This window comes from Schistocerca serialis, chromosome 3 (genome assembly GCF_023864345.2).
Source record: "Schistocerca serialis cubense isolate TAMUIC-IGC-003099 chromosome 3, iqSchSeri2.2, whole genome shotgun sequence".
Taxonomy (NCBI): Eukaryota; Metazoa; Arthropoda; class Insecta; order Orthoptera; family Acrididae; genus Schistocerca; species Schistocerca serialis.
In genome coordinates, this window is record NC_064640.1 from 663512396 (window position 1) to 663535159 (window position 22764).

At 38.9% G+C, this 22764-nt stretch overlaps 1 protein-coding gene across 1 annotated transcript in view; it reads left to right on the forward strand.

Moving 5' to 3' along the window:
- LOC126470544 (sarcosine dehydrogenase, mitochondrial) overlaps nt 1-22764 on the forward strand; it is a 263068-nt gene that overhangs the window by 84956 nt on the left and 155348 nt on the right. Inside the window, exon 3 of the mRNA XM_050098476.1 lies at nt 10455-10590. Within this exon, the coding sequence (XP_049954433.1) occupies nt 10455-10590 (136 nt within the window). The remainder of the gene's footprint in view (nt 1-10454; nt 10591-22764) is intronic.

Below are 22764 nucleotides of genomic sequence, written 5' to 3' on the forward strand. Positions count from 1 at the left end.
TATATATATATATATATATAACAACATGAACTTCAGCACAAGGTGAAGAAAAAATGCCGCACTTGGCGGCCAGCATGCGATTCCTCAAGACAAAGCGTATCTAGCAAAACCAAGTCCTGTCAATAGATTTGAAACACGAGGCTCCAGAAATGCTGTAACCGTATACATCGTGGCCAAGAACAGGAAGCAGGAACTCGGTGCTGTGCTAGAAGTGTCCCATTAGCTCAATGAGACGAGTCGTGTTCATGGCAAAAATTTATTTTTCCAGTTAAATCATCAAAGTGTGACAAGTTTACACCTCCACAATGTGATATCTTATGTATTTCTTTTTTTTTACTGTACCTTTATTTAAACATTAAGACATAATATAAACTTCTTACAGACATAAACGACCACTTTGTTTTGCCCATGACATAGACAAATCCAATGGAAAATCATAATGGATGCAATAAAATCGTCTGTATCCAAAGTGGTTGACTTAATGTGTAAAATTATGGATGAAGTTCTTTATTCAACAAACAGTCTTTGAGATACATGGAACTGCTTGGAATATCACGGGTTCATTGGCGAGGTAATTGGTGAAGGGTTTCAAGAATCACTTCCTCTGTTTGTGGAGTACTTCCTAGCTTTGGATTACCTCCGCCCATTGATTGAGCACAAAGATTATCGGTTTCCCGTAGGTGTTGCTCCAGGTGACGAAGACATTGTTATCGGAATAGCGCCTTTATGGGTGCCGTGCAGCATACATACGAGCAGCAGCAGCAGTTGGGTTATCGGATGCACCAGCACCAGAAGCATGTCGACATATTCTTTGTTTGTGTACTTCATCCGGAAGGTGCCCTTCATTAACCTGAAAGGACCAGTTATGGTTGTGTACTGCCTGTATGCTAGACACATTACGTGCAGTTTAATGGTCACACTGTCAATTGATAGGGTATTGTCATATAATGAAATGATGTCCTGCTTACAAACGACGAGAACCAGGGAATGGACGTCTAAAAAATAAAAAAGGAACTTGATGAGGATACGAACCATAGCGCCATGGTGGAGGTGCGTTTACCATCCCAGCAGGCTACTCAGTGAGCTAAGATGGCTGGTACAGTAATTTGGGGGGGGGGGGGGGTTTGGAGGGGGGAAGGGGGGTGATACACCTTCCTCTGAACATTCTGATACACTGTATGATATGACAGAGTTGCCAGCTCCTCGTTTTCTAAACGTACCCGATCTGATTTTGCTAGATAAACTTTTGTCTTGAACCTGTATGAGAAATCCCATGCCATCCTCCAAGGGTGGCATTTTTTCTTCGCCCTGTATAAGCAAGGAACCTAATATAACAAGACCTGAAGCAAATAATGAAACCAAAATGTGTTTAACCAGCACAACAATTCTGGGTGTATTCGTTGATCAGTAATTAAAATTACATGAACATATCAAAGGATGTGGAAAAAGAATTAGCACATCATGTGCTAATTCACTGTAGGGTACAATAGCTCACGCCTAAAAACAATACACTTACCACATATGCTTTCCATACTCAGTTATTTCATAATAATGAGGAGTGAAAACGTTGTCACACTGCAAGAAAGAGCCACCTGAACAGTACCTGAAACTCACAACAGGGCTAACACATAGAGGCGTTTAAAAAGTGAGATGTTTTGAAAGTTCTGAGTGTGTACAGCTTCCACGCTACAGTTTTTATGCAAAAGAATTAAGCAACATGCAGGTTCAATTTAAATTCCAAGCAACACAAGTGGCCACCACAGCAGCCAGGCTGAGGGCGACAACAGAGGTGCCCAAATGCAAGATTTATATTCAGTATAAGCCTAGCACAATTAGTAACAAAATCTGATGCACGTGTAAGTATACAAGTTAGGAGGGTAGGGCACCAAAATGATACGTCATCATTGTGGAAAAATCTTCTAGACCTAGCAATACATAGCAAATACTTCCATATATTACGAAGTTTGTTACCAGAGCAGTCTTGTGCTGCATTTTTTCCCTCTGAATCAGGTTGTTTCTGTTCCATTAGTCTTTCAATATGTTATTCGGCCATAATTAGTTCGTATACATCTATATCATAAATTTCTTACACACCCACCCACCCACCCACCCACACACACACAAACACACACACACACACACACACACACACACACACATATATATATATATATATATATATATATATATATATATATATATATATATAAAATACGGTTATGGTTCTTGTGTTTACCTGTGCGCTTGAAGCTCATCAGTCTGTGTTTTGCTTTTGTAGCAATCAGGTAATTTGCTCGTGAAGGTCTTTGCGGTTGTATGCTGAAGAGTATCCAGAAATTGGTAGTGTGGAGAATAAAATAAGGGAAAAGAAGATCAACTGATGAAAGAAATGGGACTAACATTTTTGCAGCTGTAACACACAACGCGAATGTCACTAAAAGGCATCTCAGAAATACGAGAGGGATCAACCAAGCGAGTTTTCTGGGAAAATTAAATTTCATCCCCTTCACATTTCGCTGCGTCTACAGATTCATGGCAATGACTTCCAAAATTGCTTGCAGTTATCCGATTGTTGCTATCGAGGAGAAGTACAAAGTGATGCGACGCAGGTACGTAAAATTTTGTTGTAGGCACTATTTGTCAGTTGAAAATCCACGCTGACTCAAAGAAGTGGATAAAAACAACGCTCTTGGTCTATCGAAGTTTGATGAGTCTTTTTCAAGACCCATATCATTGGTTCCTGTTTTATTTGTGGGAATCTAAATATACTCAAGTACCTCGAGTTTCTAAGATAATCTGCTGCCACAGTTGTTGGAACACGTCCCACTGGACATAAGCCAATCAGTGTAGCACCAACATGACGAATGACGCTCCCATTCCACACATATAATGACAGACCCTCTTAAGATAACATTTGGAGAGCACTGGAACAATCCTTCAGGAAACGCAATATGCTCTGCACACTCACCAAACTTAACACTAATATACTTTTATCTGTGTCGAAAATTAAAGCAAAACGTATGTAAGGAAACGACTCCAGAAAGAATGAACTGCCTTATGACGGCGGCCTGTGCAACCATTAACTCCAGATGGAATTCACCGTGCGGTTTTGTTTCTCCAGACTCATTTTATAGCATGTACCAATGCTCAAGATAAGCCAGATGCTTACTTGGTATAAAAGCCATGGTAATAAACACACGATCCGTAACTGAGCTACGTTTTGCTTGTATTTGATATTACTGGGACGACGTTTGTAGAACCTCTTCTAATGGCGGAGCAGTGGTTTGCCGCGCTGTTATCTTGATACTATTTGATCAAGTCCCATACATGTTATATCGTTTAAGTTCTCTTAGAAGCTTATTTCAAATGCCAGAGATAAAAGTACATAGTTACATTAGAAAAAAACATAGTCAATATCGTAATTCGGCGACTATAAACAATAAAAATACTTACGAACGTCAGGAAATTCGCCATATTGTCCGCTATAGCTTGGCGAAAACAGCACCTCGCTGTATTTATTCATTCTGGACATATTTGAGATGGCTTATCTTTAAATAGTAGCAATTATTTATTCACAGCCGATACAAAAGTGTTACATATTTGCACCTGTTACTGTCCTTCAAAGTAGTCACCAGCGTTGTGTAGAATCCGTTGCCAGCGATGTGGAAGGCGTAGTATACCGTTAGCAGAGCCTGTTTTGTTGATAGTGCGAATGGAGCGATCTACTGCCTGTCGAATATCTGGGACAGTAATGAAGCGAATGCCACGAAGTGGTTCCTTTATCATCGGAATCAAATCAAAGTCACAAGGACTTAAGTCCGGGGAGTATGGTGGATGGTACAGTACTTCCCAGTCCCATCGACCGAACAGAGCAGCCACAGCTTGCGCTGTATACGCCCGCTCACTGTCGTGCAAAATGATGGGTGGTTTGCGCAGAAAGTGTCGCCGCTTCTTTCGCAAAGCTGGTCGCAGGACATGCTCCAAAAGCGAACAGTAAAACTGTGCATTGACGGTCTGCCGTGGAGGAACGTAATGCGTTAGGATAACACAATCACAGTTACGTTACGTTAGAGCGCTCGCTCACAATCCATTTGCTCGGATGTAAGCTAGGTATATCACCAATGTCTGCTATCAGCGACAATAGTAGATTCAATTGTATAGTGTCTCCACAGCAGTGTTGCCACTATTTAAGTTCCAACCTACGTATATACATGGGGCAGTCAAATGAAAACGAGACACCTGGAAAAAAGTTAGTAAACTGTTTATTATTTCAAAAGTAGTCGCCAGAACTGGTAATAAATTAATCCCACTGTGAGACAAGTCATTCCCTTATGGAAAAATGTTGACGGTTGCCCACACAGACGTGATTGTAGCAAGGCGTGCACCTCTTCGTTGGAAGTAAATCGACAGCCAAGGAAATTTTTGTTCATGGTTCCAAAAAGACAGATATCGCATATGGATGGATCACGACTGTATTGAGGAAGCGTAACGGCTTCCTAGCGGAACTTCTGCTGTGTACTCAAAACAACGTTGGTAACAAGTGAGCCTCGAAGATTTCCCTTGTAAACCTGATCTTGTTCATCCTGTGCATATGTCCATAAAATTTCAGCCTTCCTTTCCCAAAGGTCTCCATTATTCTTGTTGACTGTTTGTAAATCTCTCTCGATGGCCTCAGTATCAAACTTTCTTCAAAATGGTTCAAATGGTTGTAAGCACTATGGGACTTAACATCTGAGGTCATCAGTCCCCTAGACTTAGAACTACTTAAACCTAACTAACCTAGGGACATCACACACATCCATGCCCGAGGCAGGATTCGAACCTGCGGCTGTAGCAGCAGCGCGGTTCCAGACTGAAGCGCCTAGAACCGCTTGGTCACAGCGGCCGGCAAACTTTCTTCACGATAAACTACTTCGAATATTATTCTAAGAATTTTCCTTTTTTGATTTTTCATCTATCTTATTTTTGTTTGGTCATGAAACACAACAGTGTCTGCAGCCTAAAGTAAGCTACTTCTGGTACAACTGCTATTCAGTAATGCTTTAGTTTTGGATGGACAGAGATACATTTGTTTATTGTAATGACTCCACGTGAGCTTAAACGCCTTTTGTAATTCTGAGATTTTTTCTTAATTGGTTATTGTGTCCAATTACGATGATTGGATGATCTCTCCAAGACATTTAAAGTGTTTAACGTGTGACACTTCCCTGCATCGAGTTATAATGTGGAAATTATTTGCCCCTCTATTTCATATATTGAGTTTTCTCGTAAGAGATTTGTAGATCAGTCTTCTGTGAGATTTCTTAAGGCTTCTGTAGGGCACAATAGGCTTCTCCTCTATTGTTCGTCAGAATAGCGAGATCGTATGTGACAGCTCTTTTTAAACCCTGCATTGGATTGCTTTTATTTCGTTTTCCCATGTCTTCACAGTTTTATGCAAAGTTATGTTAAGTGTGAGTGAGAAAGCCCGTCTCCTTGGCGAACAGCTATGTGAATATGAAGTGTTTCTGAAGTTTCTTCCACGAATTTAACTTTGGAAGTTGTACCTATTAAGGTCTGTGGAATAATTACTCTGGTTTGGCCGTTGATTTTGAATTTCTCTTAAGTATGGAGTGATATCTATCTTTCTAGCGGATCATAAGCTTTTTTAAAGCCGACAAAAATTACCAAAGTATCAGTACATCTTCTTATTTGCAAAACTGTCTTTAGGTTCTATATGTGTCGTGTGCAAGTGTAACCATGTGCTGCTAGAAGGTGTGGACGAGCGGATCTCTGCTGGGGGTCGGTGGATGAAGGTAGCCAGTCAGCTGAAACAACACTTTATTGACAACCTCGATCAGATATAGTTCAGTTTATCTTAAACAAACAGACTGATTATGGCGAGAGGTTAATTCTCAGACGCGCCGACGCAGACGTTCCTTGTGGGCGGTAGCCTTCCACTGCATGGCGGCGGATGGCAGCGTGGAGCTGTATAGAGGCGCGGGAATATGACAGAGCTAGGGTCGGGCACTCAGGCAGGGGTATTTGGTTTGTGACCCGTTGGAGACAGCGCCATAGATGGGGTGGGCGTGGTTGCACGCTGATAAAGTCACGCATGACGTTATTATGATGTATACACGCTGTACCGAAGACGACAGAGGCCGAGTATCGACTTTTGCGGTCGTTCGAGACACCGACATGCAGTAGCCATTTTTGCAGACCGATTAAAGGAGCGTCTCATTATATCTTCAGTTGGTGTATTTACTGCATTTCCGGAAACTATTTATGTCTATTTTCTTTGAAAGTGTGAACCACCCAACCTCTGGAGAAAAGACACGATTTGTAAACAGTAAAATTGAGTGTTTTTGAAGCTGCATCGCAGTGGCTCAGTCAGTTAAATGCGGTTGTACGGTAGTAGAGATCCCGTATTCGAAGCTAATGAGGGCACGAATTTTTTTTAGTGCGAAAATTGATGCTGAGGAGCAGCGTGACATGGAGTCCACGTTAAACTTGACGTAAATAGGGAATTACCTTAAAATGATCCAGTAGTTAAAATTAAAAACTGAAACATCTAGGCGCTTCAGTCTGGAACCGCGCGACCGCTATGACCACAGGTTCGAATCCTGCCTCGGGCATGGATGTGTGAGATGTCCTTAGGTTAGTTAGGTTTAAGTAGTTCTAAGTTCTAGGGACTGATGACCTCAGGTGTTATGTCCCATAGTGCTCAGAGCCATTTGATCCATTTTTTTTTTTTTTTAAATGTCTAACGCCAAAATCATAGTTTGACAGATACCTACCACATTGTCAAGCAATTAGACGTACTGGGATCATTGAAGAACTGCATCAGTGTGTCTGATGTTGCCCTAGTAATTTATTGTTACCAAAAGGGATAATTGAATCTGATCTTCAAACACACTTTTGAGATTTTCAGTCTCACCAAGAAGAAATATTGGTTCCAGACTGACTTATTTGCTGTGAGACATCAGGGAAATCCCATAGTGTTCAGAGCCATTTTTGAACATCAGGGAAATTATTAGTCACATCTAATGCCAAGTTTAACTTCACATTTCGTTTCTGTGTACATGATAGGTACAGTATTTTTGCTGAAAATAGGTGACCGAAGAGCTTTTTCTCAAATACCAATTACTCATCACAATCATAAAAACTTAGAGCATGTCTAATGACAATGTATGTAAGCAAAGTAGCCTAGTCTTCACTGACACACACAACATTACGTGCTCCTGATAGACGTAGAAGGGCATAGCATGCTACAGATTACTTTTCCACTTAACTTAATACCTTCGTCCCATTTTACTCGAAAGTCAGTATGTAGAGAATTCAATTCAGTATTCACCATCATTTGGAAACTGCAATGGAAGTACTTTTCCTAACTTCCAAATGCGTTGAAAGTAAGTGTCAGATGAGTAACGTTAACGAACCTGTGCAGTTTAATAATATAAAACACAATTTGCAATTATTATCAGCTCAATACAGTCACTTGAAACTGGTATTTGAGGAACAGCTCTTTGGTGCCCTATTTTCAGCAAAAATACTGTAGCCTAGGCCTACTCTAAAGTACAACAAGGTTTTCGCCTTATTCCGTAAATGAAAACAACAGATATAACAAAACAGCTGTAAGGGAAAAAATAGGACCTAACCTTCGTCATATCTATGTTGCTAACAGGTGAATGACAGTAAACAAAACAAATACGGTCTCTCCAAAGCAAACCTTCAGCTGCCAACAAAAATTGCACAAACGTACATTTTGACTGGCGAACAAGATCAGCAAGGGGCAGTGAAATGTTTCCAGTTCATCATAACCATGTATTATGTGTGCAGTCAGAATAAACAAGAATCGAAAGAGATGGTACTTAGAAGTACCAACAGGCAACAAAGTATTAAATCAGCATTTGGATCAAAGCGACCTATTCTGACACTCTGTGATCATGGTGACGCTGAAAAAGAAGATGAGACAGAAAAGGCCGAAATACTAATCATCTTTTTCCAAAATTGTTTCACAGAGGAAGATTGCACTGTTGTTCCTCCTTTAAATCATCGCATGAACGTCAAAATGACAGATATCAAACTAAGTGAAGAAAAGACCATTGAACCTGACTGGTTATCAGTTTGATGTTACACAGAGTATGCGAGACAACTTAACCGTCTTTCAGCGATAGGTCTCTGGAAGAGAGAAGCATTCCAAATGATTGGAAAAAAGCACAACTTATTCCCGTTTTCAAGAAGGATTGTTGAACAGATGCGCAACACTACAGACCTATAGCTCTGATGTTGGTCTTTCATAGAATTCTAGAACATGTTTTATGCTCGCGGTTTATGACATTTGTGGGGACCGAAAATCTCCTCTGTAGGAATCAGCATGTGTTCCGAAAATAGTGACCCTATGAAACGTAGCTCACTCTTTTCGTCCATGAGCCCCAGAAAGCGGTAGACACAAGTGCCCAGACAGATGCCCTGCTCCTTGACTTTCAGAAGGCATTTGTTAGGTCTACAGTTTCGTACTGTGATCTAATGTACAAAATATGAGCGTACAGAATATCAGACCAACTATGTAGATTGAATAGTGTCTAGCAAACAGAACACATTATGACATTCTCAACAGAGAGAAGTCTTCAGATGTAAAAGGAACTTTGGACGTGCCTCAAGAGAGTGTTATAGAACCATTACTTTTCAGGGATATATGAGAACCTAACAGCTAACGTCAGAAGTTCAGTAGGGCTGTACGTGGATGATGCTGTCGTATACAGAGAAGTCACAACACTAGAAAACTGTAGCCAAATCCAGGAAGACTTGCAGAGGATCGTCACTTGCTGCAAGGAGGAGCAAGTGACCCTTAACATAAACAAATGTAACTCATCGTGAATACACAGACAGAAAAACCCTTTACTCTTTGATTACACGATTGTAGGACAGTCACAGGAAGCAATAACTTCCATAAAATGTTTAGGTGTATGCGTACAGAATGGTTTGTAATGGATCGACCACATAAAATTAATCACGGCTAAGGCTGTTGCCAGACTGAGATTCATGGGAAGCGTCCTCAGGAGATGTAGTCCACCAGCAAAAGAAGTAGCTTACAAAACATGAGTTCGACCAATACTTGAATACTGCTCATCAGTATGGGACCCATACCAGACAGGATTGATAGAGAAAAAAGAGAAGATTCAAAGAAGAGCAGCGTGTTTTGTTACAGGATCATTTGTTAAGCTCAGACAACTCCATTGCCAAACGCTGCAAGAGAGGTGTTCTGCATCACTATCTGGCCTACTGGGCAAATTACGAGAGCATACATTCTTAGAAGTGTCAATCAGTGTCCATATTGCATCCTCCTACAAATATTTCACGAAAAGACCATGAAGATAAAATTAGAGAGATTTGATCACACACACAAAGGCTTACCTGTAATTGTTCTTCCCACAAGCTATTCACCACTGATATAGGAAAAGAGGGAAGTGACAGTGGTATAAAAACTGTTCTCTGGCACGCACTGTAATGTGGCTTGCAGCATGTAGATGTGAATATAGAAGTAAAAATGGAAACTGTTGGGTCTGAAATGAGGCAAGGGGTATCTAGTGGCCGCCATGTCATTCTCTGCCTTTTGGTGTCATTCAGATATATGATGGAAGGGCATGTGCTGTGCACACTGGTCTCCTGGCTGTTTTGCAGAATTTTCAGACCATGGAGCCCCTACTAATCAGCCAGGTAGGTCCTCCGTTGGCATCACTAGGCTGAGTGCACCCCCTACTAGTCCTGCCACCAAGGAATAATCTTTGGCAGTACCATTAATCGAATCTAGTCCTCCACATGGCAGCCATCTACCTGGAACACTCAACTATGGAGGCAGACTTTTGTGTACAGCTTGAATATACATCTTAATATTCATGTTGAGAAGGAATTGTATGCGCTCTGTAAAATGCATAGATGTTTACTTATAAATATTTATGCGGTAAGCAGATGGAATCCATAGAATGTGAATTGTCAAAGAATAAACTTATCACTCACTCAACTGATCAATGTAACACAAATAATTTTAACATACTTCTAAAATATGATATCAATAATTAAAGTTTACAAGTAGCAGAAAGACTTCATGTGTGCTCATCTCTTCGTTCATTTATAAATAGTTAATAGGGAAAATTTTGAGATAACAGTATAATCTCAAGTTGCAAATCAATTTATGTTTCTCAATATTGGCAAAAGTCTTCACTAAATACATGAAGTACCGGTATTTTTAAAATGGTTCCTGTTTTCTTTTTTAACTTAGTAAAAAGTGATCTCTTATAAACTCCTTAAAAATTCTTTACCTTGTAGCATCTCATTAAATTTTGACTTGCTAATAAACAAATTATTTAGAAAATATGGTATATCATTTTTACATCAAACTAGAATAAAATATTCCTTAGTGGTGGTGGGTTACTCTGCTGTATTATAAAACTCATTTTATTATGTTTCTATAGGCATTCTTCATTCCACAAGGAAGCAATGACTTCAGTAAGCTGGTGAGATGCATGCAAAATGGTCCACCAAAGCAAAAGGAAAACCAGAAAGCAGAAGAACCAAATGTTCCCTCAGCTGCTGATGTCGTCATAATAGGTGATGCCCTATGATTTTCTTTTTAATTTGAGAATTAATTTATAAATTACACCTTGTGTTTTGCATCACAATCTCACTTATAACGAGTTATGGACATTTTCCTTCTAGGGCTGGATACTTGTGCCATCATTACTTCTGTTATTTTACTGACCAATTGTTTACTAGTATAGCTAGCAGTATGCTAGATTTTGGTGTGGAAGGTGTATTTGTGTGAGGGTACATTTTGTCATGTTACTTCTTTCCAAATCATCACCATTTGTTCTCGTTATCATTGTGTTTGGAAATAACTAGAAGCTGGTATAGCTGTTGTATGTTACAAAAAGGACTAAGATCATAATCCTTACTAATACATCCAGACAAAAATGGACTGTATCAGAATTAAATGACTTAAATTTAATTAATCTTGTATATAAAGCTAACTATATCTTATTATTATGGTATTTATGTTTATGGTAATTTTAGCTGTAATTAGAAGTATTCATAATGTTAATCTTCTTTTAAGTGTGTCATTGCCTTGAACTGTGAAATTTTCTGCCTTATTTGATTCCTTATCAGACCCAGTTCTAATGCTCAAGTCTTAATCAGTATAAAATATAATGCACATCATATTCATCTACTACTAATATCATCAGATTTTTGGCAAACTTTAGGCAAAGGATTTACTGCCAGACTGTTACAGAATTAATGCATGCAAGGTACACATGACCTTAGTTGGCTCAAATGGCTCTGAGCACTATGCTGACCTTAGTTCCTGAGATATAATTCAGTCCGCCCAGCCTACAAGAGGAAGAACTCCAAGAAGACATTTATAAAGCACTCAGTTTAGACAAAAACATTATCTGTTCTGTAAACATATTCCTATTTCAGACGGAGTTCTGATTTCACCTAAAATGCAGGAGGATAAAATTACCCTGCAATAGTCACATGCAGATTGACAGTCTGCATAGATGTATCTTGCCTTTCTTTTTCATCTCTTCAGATGAAGTAATCACATGACCTGAGTACCTTCCTGTTACTAACAGTGGTATGTTATTCCTTTGTTTCATTCTGACTAGAGCAGTGGTGCTGAAAGGTCAAGAATTGTGGACTGACAGTCCCACGTGAGGCAAACCTTCAGTTTGAGAAAGAAACCAAAAAACATAATTCTAGTTTATTCATCAGCATAAACAGCCATTGGTTAAGAGTTTCCAACAGTCAGCAGATATCTTAACTCTACCCAATTTTAACTCAGTCAATGTGAAATGTCAGCTATCTTTATTGCATCAAAATATCCGAGGACTGAGAAATAAAATTAATGAATTAATTGTCTGCATAGATGAATTAGAGTCTTCAAACCCAGCTGAAATTATCTGCCTCTCTGAACATCATGTGGCCACTGGTATAGAACTTTTAAGTGTTACAGGTTTAGGTTAGCATCTCACTTTTGTAGATCAGAAATGGAGAAAGGAGGAGTTGCCACATTCATCAGGAACCATCAGAAATTTAAGAACATAGACATTCATAAATTTTGCCTAGAACAGCATATGGAAGCATGTGCAACAGAAGTATAATTTCACAAAAAATCCTTCATAACATTAGGTGTATATCGAGCACCTGCAGGTAACTTTAATCTGTTCGTAAACCACCTTGAAGCTGTATTGGCCCATTTAACATCCAAAAACAAAGAAATAGTGGTTGCTGATGGTTTCAATGTAGATTTCCTTAAAGACTCTCCCAATAAAAACTTATCTGAGTTAGTAACACTATCATTCAACTTAATTCCCACTGTAAAGTTTCCCACTAGGGTAGAAAATTGCTCACAAAGAGCCATTGATAATATCATTATAGAAAAGTCCAATGAACAAAATTATATTACAAAACCAATAGTCAATGGCCTCTCAGATCATGACATGCAGTTCCTTCTGTTAAATGTTAATACTGAACAGAATATAAAATCTGTCAAATATGAGCTCAAGAGGGTAATCAATAAGCCAAAAATTGATTATTTTAGGACACTCACTGGACATTCACTGGACTGATGTTTACAGTGCTCATGGCATGAATGAAAAATATAACACTTTTGCTAATAAAGTGCTTACCTTATTCGAACACTGTTTTCCCCCAAAACTTACCAAGGTTAGAGCAAAGTGTACAAAGAAGCCATGGATTACTCAAGGAATAGGGGTATCTTGTAAAACAAAAAGAAAAATGTATCTGTCGATCCGAAACATTTCTGATGTTGATGCTATAGCACATTACAAGAAATACTCCAAAATATTAAAGACTGTAATACAGACATCAAAGCAAATATATTACAAGGAAAAGACAGTCATATCAGATAACAAAATAAAGACAATATGGGATATAGTGAAGGAGGAGACCGGTAGAACGAGACATGAAGAGGGACAAATAGCATTAAGAGTAAATGACACATTGGTGCCAGATGTGTATAGTGTTGCAGAACTTTTTAACAGACATGTCATAACTGTTACTGAAAAGATGTGGTTGCCAGGTATGGTAGATGCTGCTGTGGAATACCTCAGACCAGACATTTTAAGTAACTTCCATAATATGAATTTGACCCTCACTACCCCAGCAGAAATAATGTCCATCATAAAATCTTTAAAATCAAAAACATCTAGTGGGTAAGATGAAATACCAACAAAGTTAATTAAAGAATGTGATTCTGAGTTAAGTAACATATTAAGCTATCTGTGTAACCAGTCATTTATCAGTGGAATATTTCATGAATGGTTAAAATATGCTGAAGTTAAGGCACTGTTTCAGAAGGGAGATAAAGAAATAGCATCAAATTTCTGTCCTATTTCACTTTTGCCACCATTCCCAAAAATCTTAGAAAAAGGAATGTACAATTGGCTTTATAACCATCTTATCTCGATTAACATACTGTCAAAGTCACAGTTTGGATTTCTAAAGGGTTCCGATATTGAGAACGCTATCTACACTTAAAGTGAAAATGTGCTTAATTTGTTAGGTAAAAAATTGCCGGCAACTGGTATATTTTGTGATCTGTCAAGGGCATTTGACTGTGTAAATCACAATATCCTTTTAAGTAAATTGGAATATTATAGTGTAACAGGAAATGCTGCAAAATGGTTCAAATCTTATATCTCTGGCAGGAAACAAAGGGTGTTATTAGGAAAGAGACATGTATCAAGCTATCAGGCATCATCCAACTGGGAACTAACTACATGTGGGGTCCCCCACAAGGTTCCATTTTAGTTTTAGAACTGTCGGTCTGCATGGAGGTAAATCTACATTTGCAAGTAAAAATCAACAAAGTAATTGTGAATATATAATTTACTATGTTTAAATTTCTACAGCAGCTTGGACTCCTACATGTTCTGAAACACGCTGGTAAGACAACAGGTGTAGGAAATCACTTATTCTAGTGCAGCTGTCTGGGTTACTGGTGGCATGAATGACTACAGAACTGATGCCTCCAACTTTCAGTAGGGAGTAAAATATGACCATAGGCAATCAGCAAGCATGTCTTGTGCAGCTGTAGACAACATACAATTGTCACACATGTCTACACCACTTTTCGTCTTGTTGTACATAACTATAGTTTCTGCTTTGTCTATCTCTTCATCAACACTGTCATCATAGTGGAGACTGGATACAACATTTTTGCCTTTCTTAGGAATGAGTGGTACATGTGCACAAGATTTTCTGAAGGCAAATTAAAACCTTCTGGATGCTTACCTGGCTTTGTGAATTCAAGTGACAATTTCATTCTACAAAAATATATAAATAGAACAGTTAACTGACGTGTCCCTAATAAAAACTGACAGAAAGTAGCATCACAATAAAAAGAAACCCCTTGAGAATGAAGTATAATATGTCTATAATGGCTTCCCTTTACCATTCCACAGGTCCCAAGTGGAATGATCATCATTTTTTTTAATGAACGCTATATGAAAGAATCAGTTTACGAATACTAATGCACTAAATTTAAAATAAAGACTCTAATTCATCTATGCAGGTAATTTATTAATTTTATTTCTCAGTCCTCGAATATTCTGGTGCAATAAAGATAGCTGACATTTCACATTGACTGAGTTAAAATTGGGTAGAGTTAAAATATCTGCTGACCATTGAAAATTCTTAACCAATGGCTGTTTATGCTGATGTAATAAACTAGAATTATGTTTTTTGGTTTCTTTCTCAAACTGAAGGTTTGTCTCAGTTCTAACCTCTCTGAACATTTTCTTTCTTTCTGTCCCCCCTACCCTAAAAAAATGGTCTTTCCTGAACCCTATAACCACTGGTATTTTACCACTCATGACAGTGCCTCCCCCCTTTAACTTTCCTGCTATTTCCCCAGCCAATTTACCCTTCCCCTTCCTGTTGAGGTGAAGGCCATGCCTATTATAATCCCACCTATTGAGAGAATCAACAGGAACCACACCAATGTGTGACCCTGCACCCGACATAAGCAGCTGTTCCAGCTCCAAATTAACTCTCTTGACAGAAGAGTTCAAATGAGGTCGGTCATGGCGCCCAAGAACAGATACAAACTCAACACTAGTATGCTTCGATGCTGATGAAATCCTTGCCAGGTCACACTCTATACTGTACCCAGGATATCTGTCAATACTGTTACGTGCCCCACCCACTATAACCACGGTGTCTTCCTTAGTGAAATCTTTGCAAAGTGATCCTAAATCCTCTGTCACCTGCTCCAGACCAGCACTAGGTTTAAAAAAATTGGTGACCTGGTATTCTGATCCTAGTTCATCCTGCAAAAGTTGGCCAACACCTCTTCCATGGGAACTACCTAACAACAACACTTTCTTTCTCTTTACTGATTTCCCGACATTCTTACTTTTCAATTTGCTGCTGAAAGTTTGTTGTGCCCTGTCTACACCTGCAACTGTTTGAGGCTCACCAGCTTCTAACTGAAGCAACAGACCAAAGCTATTTTACACGTTCACCACAAAGCTGTCAGACAAATTTCTAGGCCGGTTCCTCCTGTTGCCTGTTGCCACTTCCCACCTCTCTTTACCCTTCTCCCTCCTTAACCTGTCGAGATCTCCCCTGGCCTTGTCTAACTCAGCATGAAGGGCGGCAATTTTCCCCTCCTGTTCTAGTATCTTTCTATCTCTATTACAAATCCTACAAAACTACTGAGGAGTCTCATTTACTTCCCCTATTCCCACGCCACTACAGTCACCCACATGGAAAAAACTACAGCACCCATCACACCAAAGCCCCGACCTAACAACTCTACGGCAAGTCAAGCACTTTTCACTCATGATAAACATAATAGTTTATTAAGAATAAGTCAGTTAAATTACAGATCAACACAAAAATATGGTTCCGCAAATTTGGCCTATACACAACTGTGTGTAAACAAAAGCAACAGTGCAAAGTTTCTGGAACAACAACTTAAACTTTATGCTACTTTCCGGAAATGCTAGTTAAATAATGAAGAGGTACGCTAAGTTAAATTGCTGGAGAGAGCAAGGAACAACTAAACGAAATTCTATAGATTTGCTGCAGCAAAACGTAAACAGAAAATACAACTGTACGATCTTTTCACATTTTCTGCTATATTACATAAAGAAAAATGAAACCTTTAATGGTACACTTAAAAGGCACACTAATACACCTATTTACCATGTAATCAGTACTAAACTATATGCGCACATCATGTTCTGAACCAAAGGTATCCTGCCAGATGGATTGGTCGAGGATGAACAGTTACTTGGCCTGCTAGGTCTCCTGATTTAAATCCTCTGGACTTTTTGCTTTGAGGATGCCTTAAAGACGTTGTCTATCACAGTATTCCAACAACTCCAGAGGATATGCATTAAACCTACTGTGCTTGCTTGTAATTCTCTTCAGTAGGCAACAATGGAAGCAGTAAATAATTCTTTCATTCAATGAGTGCACCAGTGTATTGATGTCCAGGGTCACCAATTTAAGCACCTTTGAATATTCTACTCCTGGGCAATGGTACAGGAAAGTCAAAGTCAATTTTGTGTTATGTTTGTACTTGGTTTTCATTTGTTTTCTGACAACTCCAGCAAGTGTATGAGTTTGTGATCACGGGTTCAAAGCCAATGTTGTGTTATGTAATTAATAATAGCATCTTTCAGTGAATGGTACAATGTAATACATTTTTGAATAGGTCTTTAGGAGAGGAATGAATTACCGAATAAAAAACCAATTATGTATTTTATAATGACTAAAGGTCTTTTCCTTGTAAACATGTAATAAAATTTTGGTGTCATCCACAATAGATTTTCTGTTTACCACCAACAGTATCACTTATATCATCTATATATGCTAGAGAAAGAGAACAGGGCCAGTGTCAACCCCTGTTACATACCACATTTACTTATAGCTTTTCCTGATGAGTATTTTTTCTTCTTAAGATGTCCTTTTGTTGCTGATTAGTAAGATACAATTTAATTCATTCATTTTAATACCTCTAATTTTCTTTCATGCTAACTTATTTAATAGAGTAACATGATTTGTAATGTCAAACACTTTGGACGGTCACAAAAATATTCCAGTAGCCATTTTCTTTTCATATATAGCTTTGAGGGTAGTGTGCAGGTATTCATAGATAGCTGTGATTGTGTATGTAGATTGCCTGAAGCCATGCTGATGATTTGGCAGCAGTAATTTTTTGTTTATAAACTCTAGCACTCTATTATACAAGAGCTTTTCATAGATCTTTGAGAAGCTGCTAAGCTGAGATACAGCCATTTAATTGTTAACATTAGTCTCTGGTTCCCTTTTAGTACAAGGGGGTGACCTTCACAACCTCCAGAAGATTGCTAAATGCGCCTGTGAAATAGAAGTGATTAATAAGACGCTTCAGAGGTTCATCAATACAATATCCTGTACAGTTTATAATACAGTTTAGGATGTTGCAAAAACCACTTGAAAACTTCTTTAATGAAGTCATTGCCATTATGAGCTCATCACGTGTGACCTGTTTGAGAAACATAGAATCTCTGGGAGGATTTCAGCTTTCAGTGTGTTGCATATTAAGAGTTTGAAAGTCATTTTGCATCAAATAATTTGCTATTTTCTAATGAACCCTTTAATAATGTTAGCTACTGATTTGGTATCACATACTTATATTCTGAAGTTTTAGGGTAATGCTTTTTGACACTATATGATGATATTCCAAGTGTCCTGTGTCTTTTTTTATTATTATTATTTCCAGATATATTCATCATTACCTCTTTCTTGCATCTCTAATAACTTTGTGGTAGATCTTTCTGTAGAGGCCTACTCTTTGATATAATTTTGCATTTCTAATAATTACAGGTTTGCATTTTTTACATGAATGCAAAACTCTTATCTTTGCACAGGGGGGTTTTATGCCAGCTGTCATTCAGCTTTTGTTTACAACTGATTTTAATCTAGATTACTTAAGTAAGAAGGCTATATCAAAATTATAATTGTATGATCCATGAAATTTATTGAAAATTCTGTTTTGCATCACTTTCATTGAACATCTCATTCCAAGTTTCCTGATTTAGTAGGTAGCACAAGTTTATGTGAGGGCACACTAAGAAGTAAAGTCTCCAAATTTTTATTGTGAAAACACCTAAAGCTTTTTAAATAAAACAGATATTATTAAAATTCTAAACCTTTATTCTTCATGTCTGCATATTTGCAACCCTGTGCTGCTAGAGTGCTCCAGATCGTAGTGAGTGACATGGAGGTGTGTAACATAACTATGTTAGTGTGTGAGAAACAGCATGCTGTAGTTAAATTTCAAATGCAAAGAGTTTGCCCACATATGGATCACCTTCTCCTTCAGCATGACATTGCCAGATCACATGTGAGTGCTGTGGCATCTACACAACAATCCAGCACCTTGGGTTCACTGTCACCAATAAACTTCCATGCAGTTTCAAACCGGACCCATCCAATTTTCATCTCCGCCGAAAATATAAAGAATACCTTTGAGGACTTCTCTTTTGATAGTGATGAAGTGGTGCAAGCAGAGGTGAGGCTGTGGCTCTGTCAACAAAATCCAACATTCTACAGTGACGGCAATAACATTTCTTTTATGTAAAAGTCTGTAAGAGTTTTCACATAAGAAATTGGAGACATTACTTTTCAGCATGCTTTCTTAATTTACCATCACTGAGGCCCCTGTGCTCACTGGTTTTGAAGGGTAGCCTTTTATCTGAAGATAATTCCATTGCTAACAACAGAGACTCATGAACACTGTAGCCCATATTTAGTACTTTGATATTGTATGGAGAGTATGCTACTTGAATAAAAAAATTGGTGTAATGTAGTTTTACAGTCCATAGTGAATCTTGGTGGCATCTTTTAGTGTGGGAATTAAACTGAAACTCTTTGTCACATAGAGTAAATCAACTACACTATTGTGTATTTCAAAAAATGATGTATAATTAACCAGAAATAATTTTGATATTGTCAGTTCTAAAACATTTAAGACGAGCCTTTCCCCAGAGTTTCACCTGTGTACACGTTTGACACATATATTTAACACATCTCCCTCTCCCCTCCTCTCTTTGTCCACCTCTTCCTCCCATCTCTATCTGTTCATCTCTTTCTCCCATGCTCTTTGTTTCTCCATCTCCTCCTTCCTCCACTCTTTGGCCACCACCTCAGCCCCTTCTCTCCTGCCCATTCCTCCATCAGTATCCTTCTCCCCTTCTCTCTGTCCATCTCCTATTCCCTTTCTTCCTTCTCCACCTGCCCACTACCTCTGTACATCTTCCACTTGCTTCCTGCATCTCTGCCTCCTTCCCTCTGTCTGTTCACCTCTTCCACCCCCTTTCTCTGACTATTTCCTCCTCCACACAATCTCCGTCCATTTCCTCCTCCCCCCTCTCTCCCTGTCCAGCTCCTCAACTCCCATCTCCCTGTCCATCTTCTCCCCTCCACCTCTCTCTATACATTTCCTCCTGCACCATTTCCTTTACATTTACATCTACATACATACTCTGCAAGCCACCATACAGTGAACCGCAGAGGGTACTCTGTGTTGCTGATAGTCACTTACTTTCCTGTACCATTCACAAATAGAGTAATGGAAAAATGACTGTCTGCATTCCTCTGCATGAGCCCTAATTTCTTGTAACTTATCTGTGTGGTCCTTATGTGAAATGTAAGTTGAGTGGAACAGAATCATTCTGCAGATCCCAAACACTCAAGCAGTACTCAAGAATAGCTTGCACTAGCATCCTATATGCTGTCATCTTTACAGATGAACCACATTTTCCTATAATTCTCCCAATAAACTGAAGTTGACCATTCCCATTTCCTACTACAATCCTCACATGATCATTCCATTTTCTGTCAGTTTGTAATGTGACACTCAGATATTTAAATGATGTGACTGAATCAAGCAGAAAACTGGTAATGCTGTATCCAAACATTATGGGTTTGTTTTTCCTACTCATCTGCATTAAATTACATTTTTTCTACATTTAGAGCTACAATATATGATCAAAAGTGTCCGGACACATGGATGAAAATGACTTACAAGTTCGTGTCTCCCTACATTGGTAATGCTGGAATTCAATATGGTGTTGGCACACCATTAGCTTTGATGATGGCTTCCACTCTCACAGGCATACGTTCAATCAGGTGCTGGAAGGTTTCTTGGGGAATAGCAGCTCATTCTTCATGGAGTGCTACACTGAAGAGAGGCATCAATGTTGGTTGCTGAGGCCTGGCATGAAGTTGGTGTTCCAAAACATCCCAAAGGTGTTCTATAGGACTCAGGTCAGGACTCTGTGCAGGCCAGTCTATTACAGGGATGTTATTGCCATCTAACCACTCTGCCAGAGGCCGTGCGTTGTGAACAGGTGCTCGATCACGTTGAAAGATGCAGTCACCATCCTAAAATTGCTCTTCAACAGTGGGAAACAAGAAGGTGCTTAAAATATCAATATAGGCTTGTGCTGTGATAGTGCCATGCAAAACAACAAGGGGTGCAAGGCCCTTCATGAAAAACACGACCACAGCATAACACCACCGCCTCCAAATTTTGCTGTTGGCACTACACATGCTGGCCATTAGCCACACCCACTCGCTGCCATTGGATTGCCACATTGTGTACCATGATTTGTCACTCCACACAACGTTTTTCCACTGTTCAATCATCCAATGTTTATGCTCCTTTCACCAAGTGAGGCATCATTTGGCATTTACCGGTGTGATGTGTGGCTTATGGGCAGCCGCTTGACCAAGAAATCCAAGTTTTCTCACCTCCTACCTAACTGTCATAGCACTCGCAGTGGATCCTGATGCAGTTTGGAATTCCTGTGCGATGGTCTAGATAGTTGTCTGCCTATTACACATTACAATCCTCTTCATCTGTCGGCAGTCTCTGTCAGTCAACAAACAAAGTCGGCCTATACGTATTTCTGCTGTGTGTCCCTTTGCGTTTCCACTTCACTATCACGTTGCAAACAGTGGACCTATGGATGTTTAGGAGTGTGGAAATCTTGCATACAGACGTGTGACATCCAATCACCTGACCACATCTGTGAGTTCCGCGGAGTACCCCATCCTGCTCTCTCACGATGTCTAATAACTACTGTGGTCACTGATAAGGAGTACCTGGCAGTAGGTGGCAGCACAATGATCTAATATGAAAAGCATATGTATTTGGTGGTGTCTGGATACATTTGATTGCATAGTGTAACTACCATTCATCATACTATCTAGAAATTTTGCCTAAGCCATCTTGTCTCCTACAGTCGCTCAACTTTGATGCCTTTCCATAGACCACAGCATCAACAGCAAACAACTGCAGATTGCTGCCAACTCTATCCAACAGACCATTTGTGTGTATAGGAAATAATAGTGGTTCTGTCACACTTCTCTAGGGCACTCTTGATGATACCCTTGTCTCTGATGAGTACTCGCCATCAGTGGCGACGTACTGGGTTCTGTTACTTAAGACATCACTGAGCCACTCACATATCTGGGAACCTATTCCATATGTTTGTACCCTTGTTAATAGTCAGCAATGGGGCACCAAGTGAAATGCTTTTCAGAAATCTAGAAATGTGGAATCTGCCTGTTGTGCTTCATCAGTAGTTATCAATGCATCATATGAGAAAAGGGTACTCTGAGTTTCGCATGCATGATGATGCTGATTCATGGACATAAGCTTTTTGGTCTGAAGGAAATTAATTGCATTCAAACTGAGAATATGTTCAAGAATTCTACAGCAAATTGATGTTAAGAATGTTGGTCAGTAATTTTTCGGGTTCATTCTTTTACCCTCCTTATATACAGGAGTCACTTGAACTTATTCTCATGGTTTGGGACTTTTGGATGGTTGAGAGATTCACCATAAATACAAACTAACAAGGGGAGGCCGCCAATTGTGAAATTCAGATTCGATTCATACTGCGCATAATAGAAGCTCATGGCCAGAGGTGTAATGTGGCAAAGCACCAAGATGCACTTCTCAGCCATTGTCGAGAAAATCGAGTTAAAAGAAACTGTTGCGGTGAAATACTCTCTACGATTATTAATTTTTTATAGCGTCGTGGCACAGCGGTAAGCGCTCGGGTTCATAATCTAAAGGTCGCCGGATCGAATCTCGCGCCATGCAACATTTTTTTATTATTTGTTTTTTTGTAATTCAAATGTACATATATATATATATATATATAATTCCCGGCAATCAGTTGCAACAATTATGCATGTAATAAGTTGTTGAAAGTCGTTTGTCGTGGAAAAATAAAACTTGAAATAAAACACAATATCACAAATAGTATTCAAGTAGATACAATTTATTGAAAAGTACGGTATACAGTCGCACATAATTAACAATTAGTGACCAGAAGTAGCTGGAGTATCGCACGAACCAGAGTGATAGTTATCACAGAAACATGGGAAGCAGAAAACAACACGACATCGAGCACATCTGATAAACGATGCGTTTTTACAAGAACAATTGTTTTTTAAATTATCTGTTGGGAAACACACCTGATTGACATTCTGAAAAAATTATTCTATCGTTCGTCAGGTTTGATGCATACCACGCGTATCGTATCATATCGGCAAAAATCGGAGAAGACAATTGATGGTGGACGATGGATTATATATATATATATATATATATATATATATATATATATATATATATATCTGTTTGTGTGTGTGTGTGTGTTTGTGTGTAAAAATTTTACATAGCGAGAGATT